General features: G+C 37.1%; 1 protein-coding gene across 2 annotated transcripts in view; it reads right to left on the bottom strand.

Moving 5' to 3' along the window:
- The window catches only part of RAD23B (RAD23 homolog B, nucleotide excision repair protein), a 44399-nt gene that overhangs the window by 7129 nt on the left and 16548 nt on the right, over nucleotides 1-20722 (bottom strand). For both annotated transcript variants that reach the window (XM_033124002.1, XM_033124003.1), the window contains exons 3-7: nucleotides 18431-18510; nucleotides 14788-15056; nucleotides 10275-10330; nucleotides 4707-4834; nucleotides 1520-1652 (exon numbers count right to left, since the gene is read on the bottom strand). In XM_033124002.1, the coding sequence (XP_032979893.1) occupies nucleotides 1520-1652; nucleotides 4707-4834; nucleotides 10275-10330; nucleotides 14788-15056; nucleotides 18431-18510 (666 nt within the window). The remainder of the gene's footprint in view (nucleotides 1-1519; nucleotides 1653-4706; nucleotides 4835-10274; nucleotides 10331-14787; nucleotides 15057-18430; nucleotides 18511-20722) is intronic.

The raw sequence follows: 20722 nt of genomic DNA, 5'->3' as shown, positions 1-20722 counted from the left end.
ATCTTCAAACTGTACCAACTTCCAAATCTCATACTGCAGAAATGATTCCCCATTAGCAAAGTTAGAAAGTACAGAACACTAAAAGCAAGTTTTCCTACAATTGCACTGGGTATCCAATATGCTCAAGTAATCCTGAGGACCTGTGCCCTGCCTGCACTCTATCAAAATTAAAAGAACTAGAAGTTGTTACTGTTGCTCAGAAGTTCCTAAGAAAAATATATACTAGGACTAACAAAAACAAAAAACCCACTTATTTTATAATGCAACCAAAACCCTCAAAGAATACAATCTGAGCTTAAATTTCTGGGAAATTCTAAACCAAATAAGTGAAAGATATTTAATACTTAAAAGTTAAGAGTTCAGGTGTGCAGATCAGAAGGCATTTTATTAATACAAACTGAATTACAATTAGAAGGTGATTTTTGGTTACTATCAAATTTCAAACATTTGAGATCCATAAAAACTTGAGATAAATTAAGCCACAAGACAATCTAGTATGTATTAATACATTCAGAACTCTTTAGTTCAAGATCCTTTTATAATAATAAATATTAATAATGCCAAGTAAGATACAGAGCTTGTGACTTTTGGGGATGGTGGTATTTGTCTGGTTATGCTATAGGAAACCAAAAATTGCAGATAATTGTTTTTGAAGTTACTGATGAGTGATGAGACATTCAAATTAAAATGACCACATAACATCGATACTTATTTTTTGTGTAACACTAGTTTGACGGATGAAGAAAATGAAACTCAGAAACTAAATTACCCAGTAAGTGCTGCTGAATGGGACAGCACCCCGAATCTGACCCCAAAGTGTGGCCTCCTCTTTCCATTCCCATGCCGAATCTGGTACACAAAATGCTTGGGGATTCTGTCAACTAGAGCTGATTGCCATAACTGGAGCTAGGAAATGTATCAAAATCAAAGAATGGCCTCTTCAAAATTAACAGTTTGAACACTTTATCAATATACAGGAGAAGGAATGCAGGAGAGCACTAAGTAATTCCTAGGCTTACCAAAGGCTCCAGACTTCGCTTTGCAGTCAAACTTCTGGCAATGGAAATGTGAACAGTTGAATTCAAGTGTGTTTTCACCTCTAGATACAAGATTTTAAACCTCTTGGAATTTTATTTCCTTGGTTGTATAACAACCACTAAAATACTACTGGCTTTGAAATCATACGTACTTTATGACACTTACAAAGAGAGAAGGTGAGCAAACTATTTCAAATGGTTTCAGAATGTAACGTGGGATGCAAAATGGAAAGCATTTCTTTCTTAGAATAAACAGAATATGTCCTTTGACAAAACTGCAGCAAGTGATGTTTAATATAAGCAAGAATACCTTTTATAGTCATTTAGCAGAATTTCTTTTGGGTCCTTTTTTAATGAACAGAGAATGTGCTTTAAGAGTTACCCAAATGCTTTGGGAATGAACTTCACCTCAAAATAGTTTAGAGTGAATTATTTTAAGAATTCAGGACCATTTCCTCCCCGTCCCGAAGATCCCACTTTACCTCCAGAACTTGTTGTTGTAGTTGTTGCTGTCGTAGTTGCTGCAGCTGCAGCCACTGAAGACTGAGGAGCCCCAGTAGTGGCTGCTGGAGGGGGGTCAACCACAGCCTGACTTTCTCTGTCTCCAGGGATTCCCTATAACACAATTTCCACGCTTTAAAATATCCCATCATTTAAAGGTAGTTAAACATTATACAGAGTAAAAGATTTATGAATCTATTCAATATCCTTGTCTAATTTCCAAAAGCATCAAACAGATGTCTGCTTCAATGAAAGGATCCAGACTTATTTGAAAGCTGCATATATTCAGATTAGATTAGAAATGGCTTGAGTGCGGTGTAGAGCTCTTACTCTTACTGCCGGGCCCATATTACTATAAGGTAAGGCAGCACTGCCCAGCAGAACTTGATGGGAACCTTCTGTACCTGTGCTGTCCAGTACAATTCCATTAGTCACATGGAGCTGCAGAGAACTTGAAATATGGATAATGTTACTAAGAAACTAAAAACTTAATTAAATTTAAATAGCTACTTGTACTTAACAGTTACTTTACTAGACAGTACAGATCTAACGTATAAAGTATGGGATTTTGTAATTTAAAAAATAAGTCATGAAACGTTGTTTACATAATGACATATGTTATATCCAACACGAAAGTATTAGGGGCAGGATCCTAAACTTGCATGTAAGTAATAATGTACATTAACGGATTTAAATTTTAAAATATCAATACAAATCTTACTGAAATTGGACATATCTGGTTTTTATGCTACACATTCTAGTTGATTTTTGAACTTCATAGAAACTTCCACCAGATCAGTAATAGGAAGGATTGTGTTTGTAACCCTCGCTTTAAGATCATCCAAAGAAAGAGGTCATGATATACACATGGAAGTTCTGAAATGACCCCCTGGGGGAGAAAAGTCTAATGCAGATGGAACAGGGGACGGCCGTGTCCAATAGGAGGATCTCCTCTACTGATGTATGGTTCTGAGACAGTGTCATCCAGAAAGTATCACATATTAAAAATTCAAGTTGATTATTCAAAATTCACCAAAGTAAATAGGTATAAAATAACCTTAAATAATTATTTAGGTGATGCTTTTTCTAAGTTTGTACATTTATCTTCCGAAGTCACTATAACTTAAAACTGTACTGATGCTTTTGAAAACCGTACTTTGATGCAAAGGATTTACAAAACTGGTCATATACAACTTATTAAAAAAGTCTTTATGAAACCCTCACAGATTTTGGAAGGTAAATGAAGAAGGAAATAAGATTGTAATGGTAAATGCTTCCATTTCCCAATAAATCAGAAGCCAAACTCACAAACATATAAAGAATCAAGGCTTTGTAAAGTATATAGATGTCTAATTACTATGTTGTACACCTGAAACTAATATATTTTATGTCAACTCTAATTGAAAAATAAATTTAAAACAGAATCAAGGATAATGAACAGCACAGTAGTGGCTGCCTGCATTACATGTCACTTCAGGCACTGGAAACAAATGTTTTTGAGAGTCCACTCTCGGATGAAGAGCTAGTAAGTACTAACAAACTAAAGACTGAGGGTCCAAAGCCTCGCTCAAATTCTCACACAGGTTTGCTAGATTAAAAAGTTAATCATCACTGTTACAGATCTACCTTGAATTCTCAGACTGCATTCAGCGTTTTATTAGATCACTATTTCTTCTTTCCATCCATTCACCCTCACTTATACAGAGGTTTCAAAAACCAGTAACAGTTAAAGCTAGCCTCTCCTTTTTCAGTCTATGAAACAAACAGTAAATATATAAAAAACACTTTAAACCGTTTCAAGTAATGCTCTCTCATCTATTCATCTGTATTTGATGCTAAATATCAGTATCAACTTTGAAAATAGTGATTCATTTTTTTTTATGCTTCAAAATTTCAAATCTATTAGGTCAAAATATCTGATACTATTAAACTGATACAGAATTCCCAATCAGGTATAAATTAGAGGCAAACATTAAGTTGGTGCAAAAGTAACTGTGGCTTAAAAGGTTAAAAATTGTAAAAACCGCAATTACTTTTGCACCAACCTAATAACTGCTGGAGGCAGAGCTGTAATTCACTCATGACTATGACTGCCAAAACTACTATCTAAAAAGGAGTTTCTAGCAGAAGTACAGTTCAACCCGGAAACAAAGAAATGGGCTGAACTGTGGACTGTGTTTCCCCAAGAGTTAGGATTGTGGATTTCAAAAATGATTTTTAGGGCAATTTAGACTTTGATAATACTGCAAAACACCAGATAATTATAAAATACAATGTTAAGACTGAAAAATGTCAATCTATTGTTATTCCAAAATTCTATGCTACAACTTTAGCCCATGATGCATCTGTGAAAGACATTCATTTCATTGTCATTAAATATCAAGGGTTTCAGTCCATGCCCACAACCTATTTTCCAAAAATGTTTCTTATGCTAATAAAAAACAGTAACTTATTCAAAATTCCCTTGACTGCTGCCTACTATAAACAAGCTAACAATTCAAATGCCGACAAAAGCGGGCAAGGAGCCACATAATGCTGTGTAAGGAAACAGGGAACGGATGGGAGAAGAGTGAATTAAGAGTCTCTGATCTAAAACTTTTCCTAATCCCTTGCAAAAATTTGGGATCCAAGTTGTCTAGATAAACCAAATTATCCGAAATTTTAAGTAAATCTCCCAATTTTTAAAAGTTGAACTAATTACAAAAATGTAGAATATAAGTCAAATAAAATTTGGCTTGGGCTTCTAACTTGAAACTTTTGCTCTAAATAGTATATCCAGGATTATGCTGTCAAAAAAGCGACTAAAATGTTGGATTAATTAGATGGAAAATCTGCCCCATCCCCGCCAACACACAGCTGTCATGCTTTGTGGATGACATAATTGGGGTAGAAAGTACTACTTGAAATGGATAGCCAATTTTACAACTCAGTTAGCCATGAGGTTTTGTAACTAAAAATCACATCAAAAATCACATCAAAATTTTTTAGAAGAGGTCATTTTATCAAAGCAAATGTTAACATACTAAGAAAAAAATAAAAGCATTATGTAAATTATCTAGCATACATTATTATTCTCCTGTGAGTCGTTACTGTTCCTTTAAAATCTTTGTTTCTTTGAGCTTTCGGTCTTTAACAACTAGAATGAAGAGAGTACAATACGTTTCTCACCATTAAAAGGTACTCCACTGCTCTGTCAGGGTTGTTGAAACTGGCTCTCAGGGCTGCGATGACTTGCTCTCGTTCATAGCCCATTGACATGATCTCAGTCACCATATTCTCGTAAGACTGACCTGTCACTACAACAAGATGTGTGGGGCGGGAGGGGAAAGAAAGGGAACATTTAATAATTAATACTTTCTCCACATTTTCTTGAGTACATACATGTATACAAAGTTTCAGGAACTACAGTGCTGGAAATACAAAGACGATAACAGTATAAACTACAACATGTCTGGAGTAGGGAAACTAATGACCTCCCCACCCCCACCCCTGCCAATCCCTGGAACCTACCGTGTTTCCCCGAAAATAAGACCTAGCCAGACCATCAGCTCTAATGCATCTTTTGGAGCAAAAATTAATATAAGACCTGGTCTTACTAAGACTGGGTATATAATATAATGTAATACCCGGTCTTATATTAATTTTTGCTCCAAAAGACGCATTAGAGCTGATTGTTTGACTTGGTCTTATTTTCAGGGAAACAGGGTATGTTAGGTTACCTTGCAAAAGGGAATTAAGGTTGCTAATCAGCTAAAATGGGAAAATTATTCCGGATTATCTGAGGGGGCCTACTGTAATCGAAGGGTCCTTAAAAGTAGGAGGGAAGCAGGTAAGAGGGTCAGAGAAACAAATGTAAAGAAGAGAGGACAAAAGCAGGGTCAGAGATGCTATGCTGGTCTGATGATGGAGGAAGGGGCTATAAGCCAAGGAATGTGGACAGCTTCTAGAAGCTGGAAAGGACATGAAACAACTCCTCCTCTAGAGTCTCCAAAAGGAATGTAGCCCTGATTTTAGCCCAGTGATGTAGTCCCTAGATTTTGTGTTTTTGTCCAGTGAGCCCCAAGTCAGATTTCTAACATAAGATAATAAATCTGTGTTGTTTTACCACTAAGTTTGTGGTAACATTACAGCAGCAACAGAAAACTAATACAGTATGTTTAATAAGTATAATAAAAATATTGGGTACAAACGTAGCACAAATATAGGATAGAAATAGCAGGTCAGGGACTGTAACCAGGAAGAAAAGACAGATGAAATAATTTTTTTTTTTTTAAAGATTTTATTGGGGAAGGGGAACAGGACTTTATTGGGGGAACAGTGTGTACTCCAGGCCTTTTTTCCAAGTCAAGTTGTTGTCCTTTCAATCTTAGTTGTGGAGGGTGCCGTTCAGCTTCAAGTTGTTGTCTTTTCAGTCTTAGTTGTGGAGGGTGCAGCTCAGCTCCAGGTCCAGTTGCCATTGCTAGTTGCAGGGGGCACAGCCCCACCATCCCTTGCGGGAGTCGAACTGGCAACTTTGTGGTTGAGAGGACGCGCTCCAAACAACTGAGCCATCCAGGAGCTCAGCGGCAGCTCAGCTCAAGGTGCCGTGTTCAATCTTAGTTGCAGGGGGCGCTGCCCACCATCCCTTGCGGGACTCGAGGAATTGAACTGGCAACCTCGTGGTTGAGAGCCCACTGGCTCATGTAGGAATCGAACCGGCAGCCTTCGGAGTTAGGAGCATGGAGCTCTAACTGCCTGAGCCACCGGGCCGGCCCAGATGAAATAATTTTTGACAAGAGGAACATTTCAAACAATCAACTCTGCTATAACAAGTTCAATTTTTCCTTTGACACCTTTTATTATCAAGCAGAGGGGAAAAGGAGGTTAGAAACTAGAAAGTTAGAATTTCACATACCATAAAAAGCTGATACAACGCCCCAAGCACTATCATTCCAGTAAGTCACTTCACACAGGCTCTCTCCAACTCTAATTCATTCTTCATGGAAATGCCGTGTTTCCCTGAAAATAAGACCTAGCCAGACAATCAGCTCTAAAGCATCTTTTGGAGCAAAAATTAATATAAGACTCAGTCTTATTTTACTGTAAGACCAGGTCTTATATAAATATAGTAAGTATAATATAAGACTTGGTCTTATATTAATTTTTGATCCAAAAGACACATTAGAGCTGATGGTCCAGCTAGGTCTTATTTTTGGAGAAACGGGGTGTCAGGCAACCCTGTGAATGAAAGAAAGCCAACTCTCTCCCACTAAACTTATCCCACTTAAGCCGTATTTTCTTCCACTTGTGTTCTGGGTACCATTCCCTTTCTTGTCTCCTCACAGAACTGGACCTTTTGGTTATCCTCTCTTGTCCATCTCCCATCCTTCCCTCTCCACTTAATTATCCAGATCAGCAGTTAACTATGTTCTTGAATATCATCCTAAAAACAAAAACATGCCGCCCGTGTTGCATGCCAATTCCTTTTTCAGGAACTGGTCCATTTGTGGGCTTTCTTCCCTACACAGCCATACCCTTCTGCACACACCCTGCTGGGTCCACTTCTTCACATCCCACTCTCTCCTCAACCAATACGTGACTTCGGACTCTAAAGATTTCCCTCTCATATGCGTCTCACCATTATCTGCCGTCTCCATTTCAATAAATGGCACTACTGTCTATCCAAGTGCTTGAACCAGAAACCTGAATGATTTCAATTCCTTCCCCCCGACCCCCACATCTAATTTACTAATGTTATCTGGTAGGTCCTATCTCTAAATTATACCCCAAACCTATCTAGTTCCCCCTTTTTCCACTACTTTCACTTAAGACCAGTCCAGAACAACCTCTGGTCTGGGTTATACCCTGCTTCCTCTCCTGTCCCCAAGCCTATAATCCATTCTTCAGCCAGCTGCAAAGTAAACTTTAAAAAAAAAAAAAATCTCATCTCATTTCGGGTCCCCAACCCTCAACAATCCTCCACACACCACACTCCAACCACAATGACCTTCTCCGGTTTACTTCACCAATCATACTTTCTCCGGCCCCAGAACCTTTACACACACCAGGCATCTTTGATGGCCAGTCCCTGTACCTTCTCCAGTTCTCAAACATCACAGTCTCAGTGAGGCATTGCCTAACAATCCCAGGTGTAAGTGCCTTGTTTTTTTTTTAATGAAAGCCATTATTTTTTTTAAGATCATTCATCATGATTTGCAATATTACTTTATGTTTCCCTCTTTTTTCCTTTCCCCATCTGAATGCAAGTTCAACTGTTCAAGGGACTGTGTTATTTTGCCATCACTGTTTTCCTAACACATAGATGACACGCGTTATCAATTGAACGATTTTTTTCCTGCAGAATTTTAAATAAAGGTATTTAATAGCTATGAAAGTACAGTTTAAGAAACTATCACTGAGCAAATCTGGCATTTGACATCTTGTTCAGAGTAATGACTTTGAAGGACTTGTTAATGTCTCCATTTCCTTCATTACCCATTGATACAATGCTAGCACAAAGCCACTCAAGTGCCAATACATGTTCAGTCATCTAGTTCCCAGATACAGAAATTAGCATCAATATAAACAAAATTAAGTGCCGCGAAACATCAGAACTATACTATGCTAACATGGCGTTTCTAATTTAATTCTTACAATAACTCTATGAGACAGGTTTATTTTCCTCTCCTTTTAAAGATGATGAGGCTGTGGCTTAGAGAGATCAATAAGTTGATCACGGTTATCGGTGGCTGGTAAGTCATGCTCCAGAGACACAAACACAGGCTGTCAGACTCCAGAGGCCTCACACCTCATCATTATGCTAGGTCTCCTAAAATTACGCTTTCTCATTAATCAAGTTATAAAAAATAAAAAAGAAATGCCCTTAAGCAGCTTTTTAGATCTTAAAAGTAAAAGGGCAAATGGCTTGCAGAAAAATGAGGGACAATGGACAACATGAGAGTGAGCTGAAGAGGCTAAAGAAGTAATGATGAAGCACCTCATATATGTCCTAACAGTGAGTTTTAGACTTATTTTCTGGGTCACCAGGGATCTAAGAAATGAACTAGTAATGACCTCATTAGATTTACCTTTTAGAAAGTCCACTATGACAGGGAATAGACCAGTTAGAGGAGGATAATGCAAGAATATCAGTGAGGTAAGGACATGAACTAAGGCAATTAAATGGCAGTGGAAACAAGTACTCCAGAGACTTCAAGAAGGAGGAGCAACAGGACTCCTGGGTTCACTGGGCAAAGAGACGCAGCGGATTAAGGGTGATGTCAGCGTTTTGATAGAGGGTGATGATGCAAGCAAGGAAAGGAACAAAAGAGAAGAATCAGATGGGGGAATAAATGATGAGTCAATCTGGAACCTAAGGAGTTCGTGGAGGTTACAGGTTTTCCAGTTGGCAGTTTAATGAATGAGTGTAGGGGCTCCAAGAAAGATGTGTACTGGAGTTACAATCCTGGGAATCCTTACAGTATATGGATAGTATTTACCATTCCCATAGTGCGAACTTTGGACTATGGCCTAGATCACAACCATCGAAAATGCACATATTTAAGGACCAAGTAAAATCAAGACTAGGTAAATGAAAGATTAAAGAGTAAAGGGATCCCGAGGCCATAAAGTTGAGAATGCATGTTCTAGGAGATATGAGATGTAAAGGTAAGACAGCACCATCAGGAGCAGAGCAGTGCACACCTGGGCTCCTGCATCGGGAACAAGTGCCAGCTGGTTTCAGCTCTGCGGCTGCAGAGCCCGTAACTGGTATCTGGGTCGTCTCCGTGAGACCCTCCAGGACCTCTGCAACAATTTCCTAAGAGTAAGCCTTTTCCTGTTTGAAATAGAACGATTTCTGTTTTCCTGACTGGACACTAACTCATACTCACTTGGTAGCAGGGTCAACCCAGAAAAGAGTCCCTCAAACATGTGGATGTGGGTTTGGTACATCCAGGCGATTTTAGGTTAATTATTTAAACAACTATTTTCTTCCTATAAGCTATGGCAATCAGCATGCCACTTTCGATGGCAATAATGGCATCATGGAGTTTAAGTCCAATTAGATCTGAGGACAATCCTTATCTTACGAGGTGCTACTGCTGTTGAAACCCTGCTGCTACAGCAGCTAAGCAAGGAATCCAGAGGTTCATAGTCTACTGAAGCTGCTGTTCCCAGTTTTAATTGACAGATAATTAGCACAGCAGGAACTGTACCAAAGATGTTAGAATGGAAAACGGGGAAAAAACCCAAAACTGATTTTGAAAGATTAGGTGTGAAGGAAAGATGGAAAGACATTATTCAACAGGTATAATTGAAAGTTGGGATAAAAAGGCATTTTCACTACAAGTACAGTATAAGCAACAAGATGCAGATGGGAACCGAAAGGGTTATAAAGGCGGGAGGTGAATAAATATGAAGTGTGAGACAGACTTACACCCATTTCAAAGACATTTTGTAATAAACCTGAACACAGATCACACTTAAGATCTCATTTAAAATCCACATTTGGAAAAATTATTTGCACTAAGGAAAAGAGTATGCTTAACTCTAATAGTACAATTTAAAGGATTCAATATATAAAACATTAATTTACAATGTTCTTAGCAACATTAATTGAATATTTATCTAAATCAATCATTTAACACCTTCATGATAAGCAACCATGAAAACGAACACATTATCATGATCTAGAAAAATGAAACTTAAAACGTCTCCCCTCTCTCTTACAAGGTCATTTACAATGTAGATACTTACCAAGCGCACTTGTTGCATCTTCAAAAAGGTTTGACCGAGAAGAATCTCCTGATGTACTGTAAAAGATATTTTGAAAACCATGTATCAGAAAATATACATAAAATTTACATTCGAGTTTAGTACTATCTCATTTTTAAAGCAATTCTTTGATTTTAATTAAATGTAAGAGTCTGGCTACAATATTTAAATACTCTTCTAGATTAAACCCCAAAGCTTTATCCATAACATTTATGGCTTGGGAAGAACTTTCGATCTTAATAGTCATTCTACTCTGCAAATCCATTATTTTAAATGTCCAAAGATATAAAATAACATCCTTACAGATTGATTAATATTTAAGGAATAAAAAAAGGATAACGCACAATTATTTGCCTGGAAGAATTTACATGAGAAGTTAAATAATCTGTAAATCAAATCACAGCAGAAGAAAGCAGCAGAAGCAGCACATGTAGAAACTATTAGGCTAGACAGGCCTGGGAATTCTTTACATAGTGGAATTTCAGTTAGATCTTATAGGTAAGTTTGGAACACAAAAACTGAAAGAAGGCATTCAGGTCAAGGAACACAGCATAAGCAAAAAATGCAAAGGTGGGATAAATCCAAGTTGTAACCAAAAGTAAACCACTTTAAAAAGAACTAAGTTTCTGTTGGGCAATTCCAGAAGATGAGTCTGGTAAACAAAATTATGAAAGACGATGAAGAGTAGGCCAAAGAAAAATAAACTGAAGTTTACAAAAGTGGAAAAGGTAGCAGTTAGCAGTCTAGATTAGAACATACATACAACATGACACACACTTATACCTCTCCTCTGTCCCAATTTTAAAACCAAACACTGTACACCAGTTCTGAGAAAACCCTGAAGCATAGCAAAAGCAAGGGCAAGTTTGAATTCATAAATCATTTTCTAAGCCTCAGTTTCTTTATCAATGAACATCTTGGATAGGGTTACTGCTGGAAAAGTGCTTAGTAAAATGCCTGGCCTCATAATATCCAATATGATGATTATAATCCTTTGCTATAATTTTTAAAGTATCTTCATTAATTACATAGTGAAACTAGCACATATAGAAGGCAAAGCTTCAAGAAGAACTATATACAGAAAAACTAATACTCCTGCCCAAGACCCCTACCCAGAGATAACTACCACTACCAGTTTCTACATAAAAACCACTTGTGTTTTATTTAACTTAACAATTATCCTATATCAGCACAACCACAACTACTTCAAGTTTTACCAACAGATGCACAATATTCCATTTAATTGACCTAACTGAGCTCTTAAGAATTGTTTTAGTTTGGTTGCCAACTTTTCAATTCTTTCTGTAGTCTAATTTATCCATTGCTCGTTCCCCTATTACTACTTTAAGATTATTTTTATTTTCTCCATGTTCTTCTCTAGTTTATGGTTTCACTCTTACATTAAATCTTTATCGATCTAGAATTTTTTGTCAGTGTAAGGTACGTGATCCATCTTTCTTCCCTCCAGATGGCTAGACATTTATCCCAACAGCATTTTCCTCACAGTAGTCTGAAATTACACCTTTATCTTATATTAAGTCCCTATATGATTTTGGTCAGTTTCTAGACTACCGTTTACTTCACTGAGCAGTCTTTCTTATAAGTAAGAGCCATTCTAAATTGTTGTAATTATTACCACGTGTAATACATTTTACTATCTGGTAGTATTAGTCCCCTTCATTACTGTTCTTTTACAGAATGGGTACTATTTTTGTACATTATTTTAAAAAAATTTTTAAACATTAGAGGTAAGACTGAAGTATCCTTTACTCACTGCTCTTCATTCTTGATTTTGCCTTACCACTTTGCCCATTCCCAGCCACAGAGGAAATCACTTACCAGTTCTGTGTTCTCCCTTTGCTACTGTTTTTCTACATATTAATATGCACACCCATAGAAAAGATACAATGTTGGTGGCTTTTGCTTGGTTTATGGTTATTACCTATAATGTTTCCAATCTGCTTTTCCCTTGACAACAAAGCCCTGAAGCCACGTCCATTTAATATGCACATACACTGCATACCTTAACTGACCTGTAGTACTTGGATTACCAGGGCTTCCCAAACTTAAGGAAGCCTAAGAATTCACCCGGAGCTTGTTAAAATACAGATCTCTGGAGCCTATCTCCAGATAATTCTGAGAGATCAAAAAGGAGGCTAAGAATTACTTTCAAACAGACTCGCAGCGATGCTCATGCTGCCTGCTGACTACTGCACCGCGAGAGCACTGTTTTCAGGCCAGGTCACGTCGTTCTCTTACTAATGAATATTTAGGTTGGTTTCCATTTGTCCTCAATTATAAACAATAGTCCTTGTGTACAAGGGCAGTTTCTCTAAGTCAGATATCAACCTTAGGGAATCAATTAGCGTGGAATTCGCAATGTGATAGGTGGTTTTTTTTAAAAGAACAAAACTGACTTCAAAAAACAAATCCCTAATAATAAAATGTCAGGCCAGTGGTGATGGACAAACTTTGACACCCTCTAATTCATATCAGAATATCTTTGGATAATTATCTCACTAAGTTTTGTGGTTTACAGAACACACGGATGTTTTACAGCACAGATGAAGGGCCTAAGGCACAGTTAAGTAGCTTGTTTTCTGAGCTTCTCTCATTTTTCCCTTCCTGTGTTATCCTTCTCTGAGGTGTATAATCCTGGGAAATAAGAGTCAACAGTTGGTGTACAAGCCCAACTAAGTAAGCGACTCTAGCATCTGCTCTCCTGGATCACTGACCATCAACTCATTCATGCAATCTCTGAAAAGGTAATCCTGACTCTTGAAAATCAGCAGATAAAACTATATCCCCAGGAAACAAAAAGAACAGCAAATAATAAAGAAATTTGAATTGATGGTATTAGTACTAGCACATGAAAATGTATTGAACAATTCTGAAACACTATGAGCTTTTTAAGGAGCTTAAAGCATTTAAGAAAATAAGATACACTGTATCGACTCAAGACATTTAATTATGTTTGCAATGTTTAAATGGCTTGGGAAACCAATTTGTTAAATTTGTAAGTACCCTTCCATACACAAAATCAACCAATAACCTTTTGATGTAATAGCTTAACCTGACTCTGGCTTGTTCTCCCACCAGGTTAAGAGTGTTGAACACATTTCTAGCTGTACATGAGAGAAGTATCAAGTTAGGCAATGGTGCCGCAGAATGCCTAAAGCAAAGTGTAGCAGACAGGCACAGAGAAAATATTTTATTACCTGAGCCTGTGCTTTCCTCTTAGGGAATTAATTCCTTGAAAAGGGGTCCCAAGTGAGCAATGAACCAGGTGACTCAAACTCATCCAAACATAGTTGATTGGGTCAGACACAGAAACTGCACTTAAAGGCAGAACGCTAAAATGAAGAATGACCTAATTCCTTGTTTATTGTTGTATTTATCATAAACATCCTTCCACGTCAGTTTCCAATTGCTGCAGTTTCCCATTGTGACTGGTTCTGATTCCAAGGACTCCAGCCAATACTGCCACTGAGGTCCTGAGCTGCACTAACTAAAGTCATAGAATACAAACAGCTCCAAAGCCAGTGTACACGGGACAGAACACAACTCACGCTCCCAGATAAAGTAGGGGTTCCCTTGTACGAGTTCCGGCCAAGAGAACTGAAGCATTTGCTTTCGTTATCTATCACTGGGAGGAAAAAAAAATCTGTCATAACTGCTGAAATCCTGTCAACTTCCCACAAGAAATTATCTCTTGCTCCCAAAGTATCCCAGCACCTTTTTTTTTGTTCTAAAGCTCTACACAGGCAAAAACTTACTTTCTACACAAGTTCACAAAGATTTGGATAAAATTGAAAAATTGAAACAATTCTTACATTCAACAAAAGGTGACTGGTAAATTGTTCACAGTAGCTGATATTCAGTCAGCACTATGGCGGGCCACGTGCTATTTCACATCTTTTACTCATTATTTCATTTAGTCCTTACAACAATTCTATGAGACAGATGCTATTGTCATTTACATTTTACAGATGAGGAAAAAACCCAAAGATGTTAATTACTTTTTTGAGGTTAAGAACTAATAAATGTCAGACCGAAACGCAATGCTATGCAGTAACTAGAAATATTTACTGACATGGAAGGACGTTTATGATACATACAACTATCAGAAAGAATACTGATCAAATATAAATGATTGGGGAGTAATGTCAAGTTATTTATAATATGTCAACAATACAATGTAATATTGTTATTTTCAAAATCTTATTTTTGGTCATTTGTATTTCCTAAGTTTTCTACACAAATTGAATAATGACTTTGGTCCTCATTCCCTTCCCTCTGGAAAAAAATAGAGTATGGAAATCTGGATTATGAAAATTTAAACAGATATACTATACTGTTCTCATCAAGAGTTCAAAGTTTAAAGAAAGTTTAACATAGTAGATAGTTTGATCCAAACAATTATCAAAATAAATAAATGTAGGAAGTTCTAGTTATGAACATATTTTGATACAATTTCCTAGAATCTAGTTCCTACCTGTCAGTTGATGTTGGGCTAGTAGCCACTGGTGCTTCTGCTGGCTTTTCTGGAGGGTTCTCTTGTTTTGTTGCACTAGCAGGTGCAGGTTCAGAAGATGCTGTTGTTGATGCTGGAGTGACAGATGCAGGTGTGGGAGTGGGAGCCAAAGCAGGGGTGGGGGCTGGGGCCTGAGCCGCAGCTGGTGCCGTGGAGGAACTAACTGTGGTAGTGGTGGCAGCATTTGATTGCTGAGTTGTTGTTGGTGCTGGTGTTGTCACTGCTTTGGGCTAAACACATTAAAAAAGCAAAATAACGAATTATGATAAAATACTACATTACCTGATCTTGAATTAGACTGTATTATTACAGGAAGCCACAAACACAATACTAATAATACAAAATTGTAAGTTGAAAATCAACTTGTAAAGTGACATAATGGTCAATATTAGCACTCTGAATCACTATTTATGTTACTCTTTCAAAGCAGACGAGAGCATATATCTTAACTATCAGCTTCAATTAGCTTAGCCAAGTTTCAGCCTTCACATCAAGTTAATATGAAAAAGAACCCAGGGCTGGCTTGGTGGCTCAGGTAGTTGGAGCGCGGTGCTCCTAACGCCGAGGGTGTCGCCGGTTTGAGCTGTGCCCTTGACAGCTAAGATTGTGAACACAGGTCTCCCTGGAGTTGGGCTCCTGTGAGCATCCGGAGGTTGGCGTGAGCAGCTGTGAGTGGCCAGCGGCAGCCAGCATGAGTGGCCAGCAGCTGGTGAGAGCTGCTGTGATCGGCCGACTGGCAACCGAATGCCTCAGCCCGGGGGGAGCGCAAGGCTCATAACACCAGCATGGGCCAGGGAGCTGTGTCCTACACAACTAACTAGATAGACTGAGAAACAACGGCTTGAACTGGAGTGGGGCGAGGCAGAAGAAGGGGGAAAAAAAAAAGAGAAAGAACCCCAAAAAGCCAGCATTTAAACTGATAGGTACAAAGAGGTTAAAATAACTTCTGCAATGTAGATGTAGTTAAACAGAAAAATTAAGGCCAAATAAAGTCATAACTACTTGCTCAGCACTTTCGGAACTAGAAGCAGAGCCATAAAGGTTCCCACAGAGCAAAACGCAATTACATATAGGTAAAAATCATACTATGTGAGCTTTATTATTCTCCTAAGGCCTATCAATGCGCACCACCTGTTTAGCTCATAGCTTTCTTAAGGACAAAAGGTAGCTGTTTTGATGGAAGGTGGGACTGAAATACAACAAAATTTGCTCCAAGTATAAATCAATAAATTGTAAAAGTAATAAGCTGACTTATGCCTTGTTCGAGCTGAGCTAGTACACAGTACACTGGGCAAAAACCGGCTAGTGCAAGGTAGAGGGAGGGAACTTTAAAGAAGACAGTAGCATTCACCCCTTTCTTTCCCTATTCTAAGAGTCTTATATTTACCGTGTTTCCCCGAAAATCCCTAAGACCTAGCCAGACAATCAGCTCTAATGTGTCTTTTGGAGCACAAATTAATATAAGACCCAGTCTTATATCATATGAACCTGATCTCATAGTAAAATAAGACCTGGTATTATATTATAGTATAGTACAGTATAGCATATAGTAAAATAAGAGCGGGTCTTATATTAATTTTTGCTACCAAACATGCCTTAGAGCTTATTGTCTGGCTAGGTCTTATTTTCGGGGAAACACGGTAGCTGCATAACCTTTTTAGCTGCCAATTTAACACTCTGCAAATTATTATAGTTACGTTCTAAAACTCCCATCCAGATAAAAATGTAATTTAAATGTATTACGCCCATTTAATATTTCTCTTAACATTATTTGTAATCAATATAAGATTGTAATATTCCATGCCCTCAAGGTCTCGATAGCCACAAAGCTATTTAAGCCTCATTCTAAACAGTACCAAACCCATCTGCTTTTCAAAGTTTTTCTACATACTTTTGATCTTAATAGCTTTTCCCTGTCTCTCCTTTATAATAATGTCATTTCTCATTGCTTCCATAATGCCTAATTACAGCAGTTATCTTCCCGTTCTAACAGCTGGCCTCTACTAGTAATTTGAAAATAAAACAACCACTAATATCACTAGAATCCTATGTAAAATAATAGGCTTGGCTCCAAGCAGCTATTCTTCAAGTACATGCACCTATTGAAACCTATTCTGCTTAATTCTTAGTTATGTTCTAATAATCAAGGTTACTATAATACTAAAGGAAATAAGACAAATAACAAATACATATCCAAGTGGGTGGCTATCACATTTTCCATTATGTCCTATGTGTGACAAAACTAGATGAGACAATGGAATATTATTCAGCCCTAAAAAGGACGGAAATTCTGGCACATGCTACAACATGGATGAATTTTGAAGACATTACACTAAGCGAAATTAGTCACAAGACAACATTGTATGATTTCATTTATATGAAGTACATAGAAGCTGGGAGAGGACAAATAGAAAGTTATTATTTAATGGGTACAAAGTGTCAGTTTGGGAAGATGGTGGTGATGGTTGCACAACAATGTGAATGTACTTAATGCCACTGGACTCACTTAAAAATGGTTAAATTGATAAATTTTGCATTATGTATATTCTCATAATTTCTTTTAAAAACTAGGCGAGACAAACTTTCAGTATATGATTCTGTTCCTCTATATTTAAAGTAAATGCTTGAATAATGTAAAATCAATATGGTTGTTAGTGTATTAAAAATTTAAGTCCAATCCACGTATACTGTTTAGTTGCTTTTGTTCCTACATACTAGAAGTATGTAGTAGTTAAAATTTATTTGTTCAACTTTATTTTCCATTGCATATATCAGTTATTTTGTGACTTAAAAAAACAAACCCATAAAATGTTTATTCTATTTTTGGTCTCTGATAAACTGGTTTCTAATTACCTATTTAAACTTACTTTCAGTGCTACAAGTAACACTGTTCTTCTCAGATTATGACTATTCAATCCTACAAATTAATGCCACGAGTACTACCACTTCTCTATTTGTCTTAACACTTCACTGCATGCTTATGTATCTTTAATGAAGCATATAAATAAAACGAAATCTCTGAAAACACCCATATTCATTCCCTGCTTTAGAGAAAAACTGGCTTTTATAAACTGTCCCAAGTATTTCAGTCCAATAAACCACAAAAAGTTCCTGTTAAAAACATCCTTACAATAATCAGCCCATCATTTTTAGCTGCCGTTTCCCTTTTTAGTTTCCAAAAAACCTATCCCATTAACTAAGAAATACCCCTGAAATAACAAATCTACATGTCATTGCTACAAAATCTTTAGCAGCACGCGAGGTCTAGTACATAACTGAGCAAGTCTATTTAAGGCACTCTTATTAAAAACTACAAAATAAGAAACATTAATTAAATTTCTAAGAATCACATTTTCTAGTAATTACATAATTAGTGATTTTACTATCCAGCAAAATTTAACAACTTTTACATGACATTTTTGTATAAATTAACTTATGGTTAACCCAAGGTAAATTCTTAAAACCTTTAAAAACAGTTTAAGTGCACGCCACTATGGATGTGCATAAATTGTATTCATTAAAAGTGTAAAGGCTGGACTTGGGATCATTATTATTTTAAAAACTCCATGCATGAAGATATACAGAAAATAAGGCTGAAACTTACTTTTGTCACCATAACCACCACAAAGTTTTTCTCATCAATTTTATATTCTTTTAGAGCAGTATCATCATTGAGGATTTTGCCTAGTACATTAAGAAAAAAGAAACAAAAACATGTTATTTAAGGCACAGTAACCTGTCTTACAGATAACTGAAGTTAAACAATCACCAGCATCAGTTCTATCAATACTTTCCAAAAAGAAAAACATTAACAATCAGCTAAGATAAAGATAAATATAAATGGAAAAACAATTAGTTAAAAAGGCATAAACATTTGACTAAAAGCTATCAAATGCATATATAGTATATAGAAATCCCAAGCAATTCTTAAAAATTATTACTCATAATAAAAGATTTGCTGGGTAAGGAAATATTAATGAGGTCCTTAGAAAGGAGATCATGAAGACAAAATTCAATACTGAGATTGCCCAAGGATTTCCCCTGGGGAATACCCTATAATCCCTTCACGGGAGGAAGGAGAAAAGAACAAACTTCTCGCTCCCACAAATACTGGATAGCTGGCAAAACAGAAACGTTCCAAAGCTATAAAAGTGAGATACACAAAATAAAAAGTACTTCAGAAAATGATCTGGTATACAGAGATGCCTTTTTAGGCTTCCAATTCCTGACTTTGAGGTTAGTGTTTCCTTTAAACCATTCTAGTCAAGAAAACATTACAAAAGTCTCTATCTAGGAAGAGGTAAGAATCAATGGGCAATCCAAGACCCACCTGACATCATTGTAGATACTTATTTAGAAGGACAAAGAAAAGCATTTTCTCCATAAAAGTCACATATCAAGACTATTTTTAAAATACATTTTCCGGGGCCAGCCCGGTGGCTCAGGCGGTTGGAGCTCCGTGCTCCTAACGCCGAAGGCTGCCGGTTTGATTCCCACATGGGCCAGTGGGTTCTCAACCACAAAGTTGCTGGTTCTACTCCTCGAGTCCCGCAAGGGATGGTGGGCTCGGCCTCCTGCAACTAAGATTAAGCCGCTGAGCTCCCAGATGGCTCAGTTGGTTGGAGCGCGTCCTCTCAACCACAAGGTTGCCGGTTCGATTCCCTGCAACTAGCAACAGCAACTGGACCTGGAGCTGAGCTGCGCCCTCCATGGCTGAGACTGAAGGAACAACGACTTGAAGCTGAACGGCACCCTCCACAACTGGGATTGAGGGGACAACAACTTGACTTGGAGAAAGAGTCCTGGAAGTACACATTGTACCCCAATAAAGTCCTGTTCCCCTTCTCCAATAATAATAAAAAAAAAATCTTTAAAAAAAAAAAAAAAATAAATAAAATAAAATACATTTTCCTGGTTACTAGTGAGGCCAGTAATGAAATTTCATATTCTTCAATGCTTTCTATTGGGTCATCCTTTCCTTATTGATTTCTAAGAGCTCTTTACATAATCTGAATACTAATCTTTTCTTTTCCTGTCATTTATAGTGTCTTTTGACAGATAAGGTTTTCTAGTATATTCTTCAGTCAATTTTGGTATTTTATTTTAAAAAAAAAGACAAACTAAAATTTAATTTCACAAGAATGATTCTAAGTACATCAAAAAAACATAATCAGTATACATGCTTTCATTTCAATAGAACTAAAAGGCTCATATTGATTAAAAATACAAAGCCAGGGATAGGATAGTCTCAACAAATGATGCTGGAAAAACTAGAGAACAATGAAACTGGGTCTCTATCTCACATCATTCGCAAAAAATCAACTAAAAAATGCCCATTAAAGATGAATGGATTAAAAAAGATACACATACACAATGGAGTATTATTTGGCCACGAGAAAGGAAGGTATTCTTCCACTTCCAACAACATGGATGCACCTTGAGACTATTATGCTAAAGGATATCAGTCACACAGAAAGACAAGTATTGTATGGTTATCACTTACATGACGTGTGATAAAAATAATACAGTGAATGTTCAAATAAAAAAATTTATTACAGTAAAAGACACGTTGCCATTAATCCCCCTCAAAATATACCCCCTTGCTTTGAATACACTTATCCCATTTTTCTTGCCACTTTCTGAAGCAGTTCTGGAAGTCCTCTTTCGTCTTTAGTTGTGCTGTCGTGGCTGCCTTGATGTCCTGAATCGATTCAAAACATTTATCTTTCATGGTCACTTTGACTTTGGGGAAGAGCCAGAAGTCACATGGTGCCAAATCCGGTGAATTAAGTGGATGAGGAAACACAAGACTTTTATGGAGAAAATGTTTTTGACAGAAATTGCTGTACCAGAAGCGATGTGTGACATGGAATGTTGTCATGATGGAGGATGAAGT

This window comes from Rhinolophus ferrumequinum, chromosome 12 (genome assembly GCF_004115265.2).
Source record: "Rhinolophus ferrumequinum isolate MPI-CBG mRhiFer1 chromosome 12, mRhiFer1_v1.p, whole genome shotgun sequence".
In the NCBI taxonomy this organism is placed as follows: domain Eukaryota; kingdom Metazoa; phylum Chordata; class Mammalia; order Chiroptera; family Rhinolophidae; genus Rhinolophus; species Rhinolophus ferrumequinum.
The sequence above is the reverse complement of the archived record's forward strand: the minus strand, read 5'-3'. Positions and strand labels throughout refer to the sequence as shown.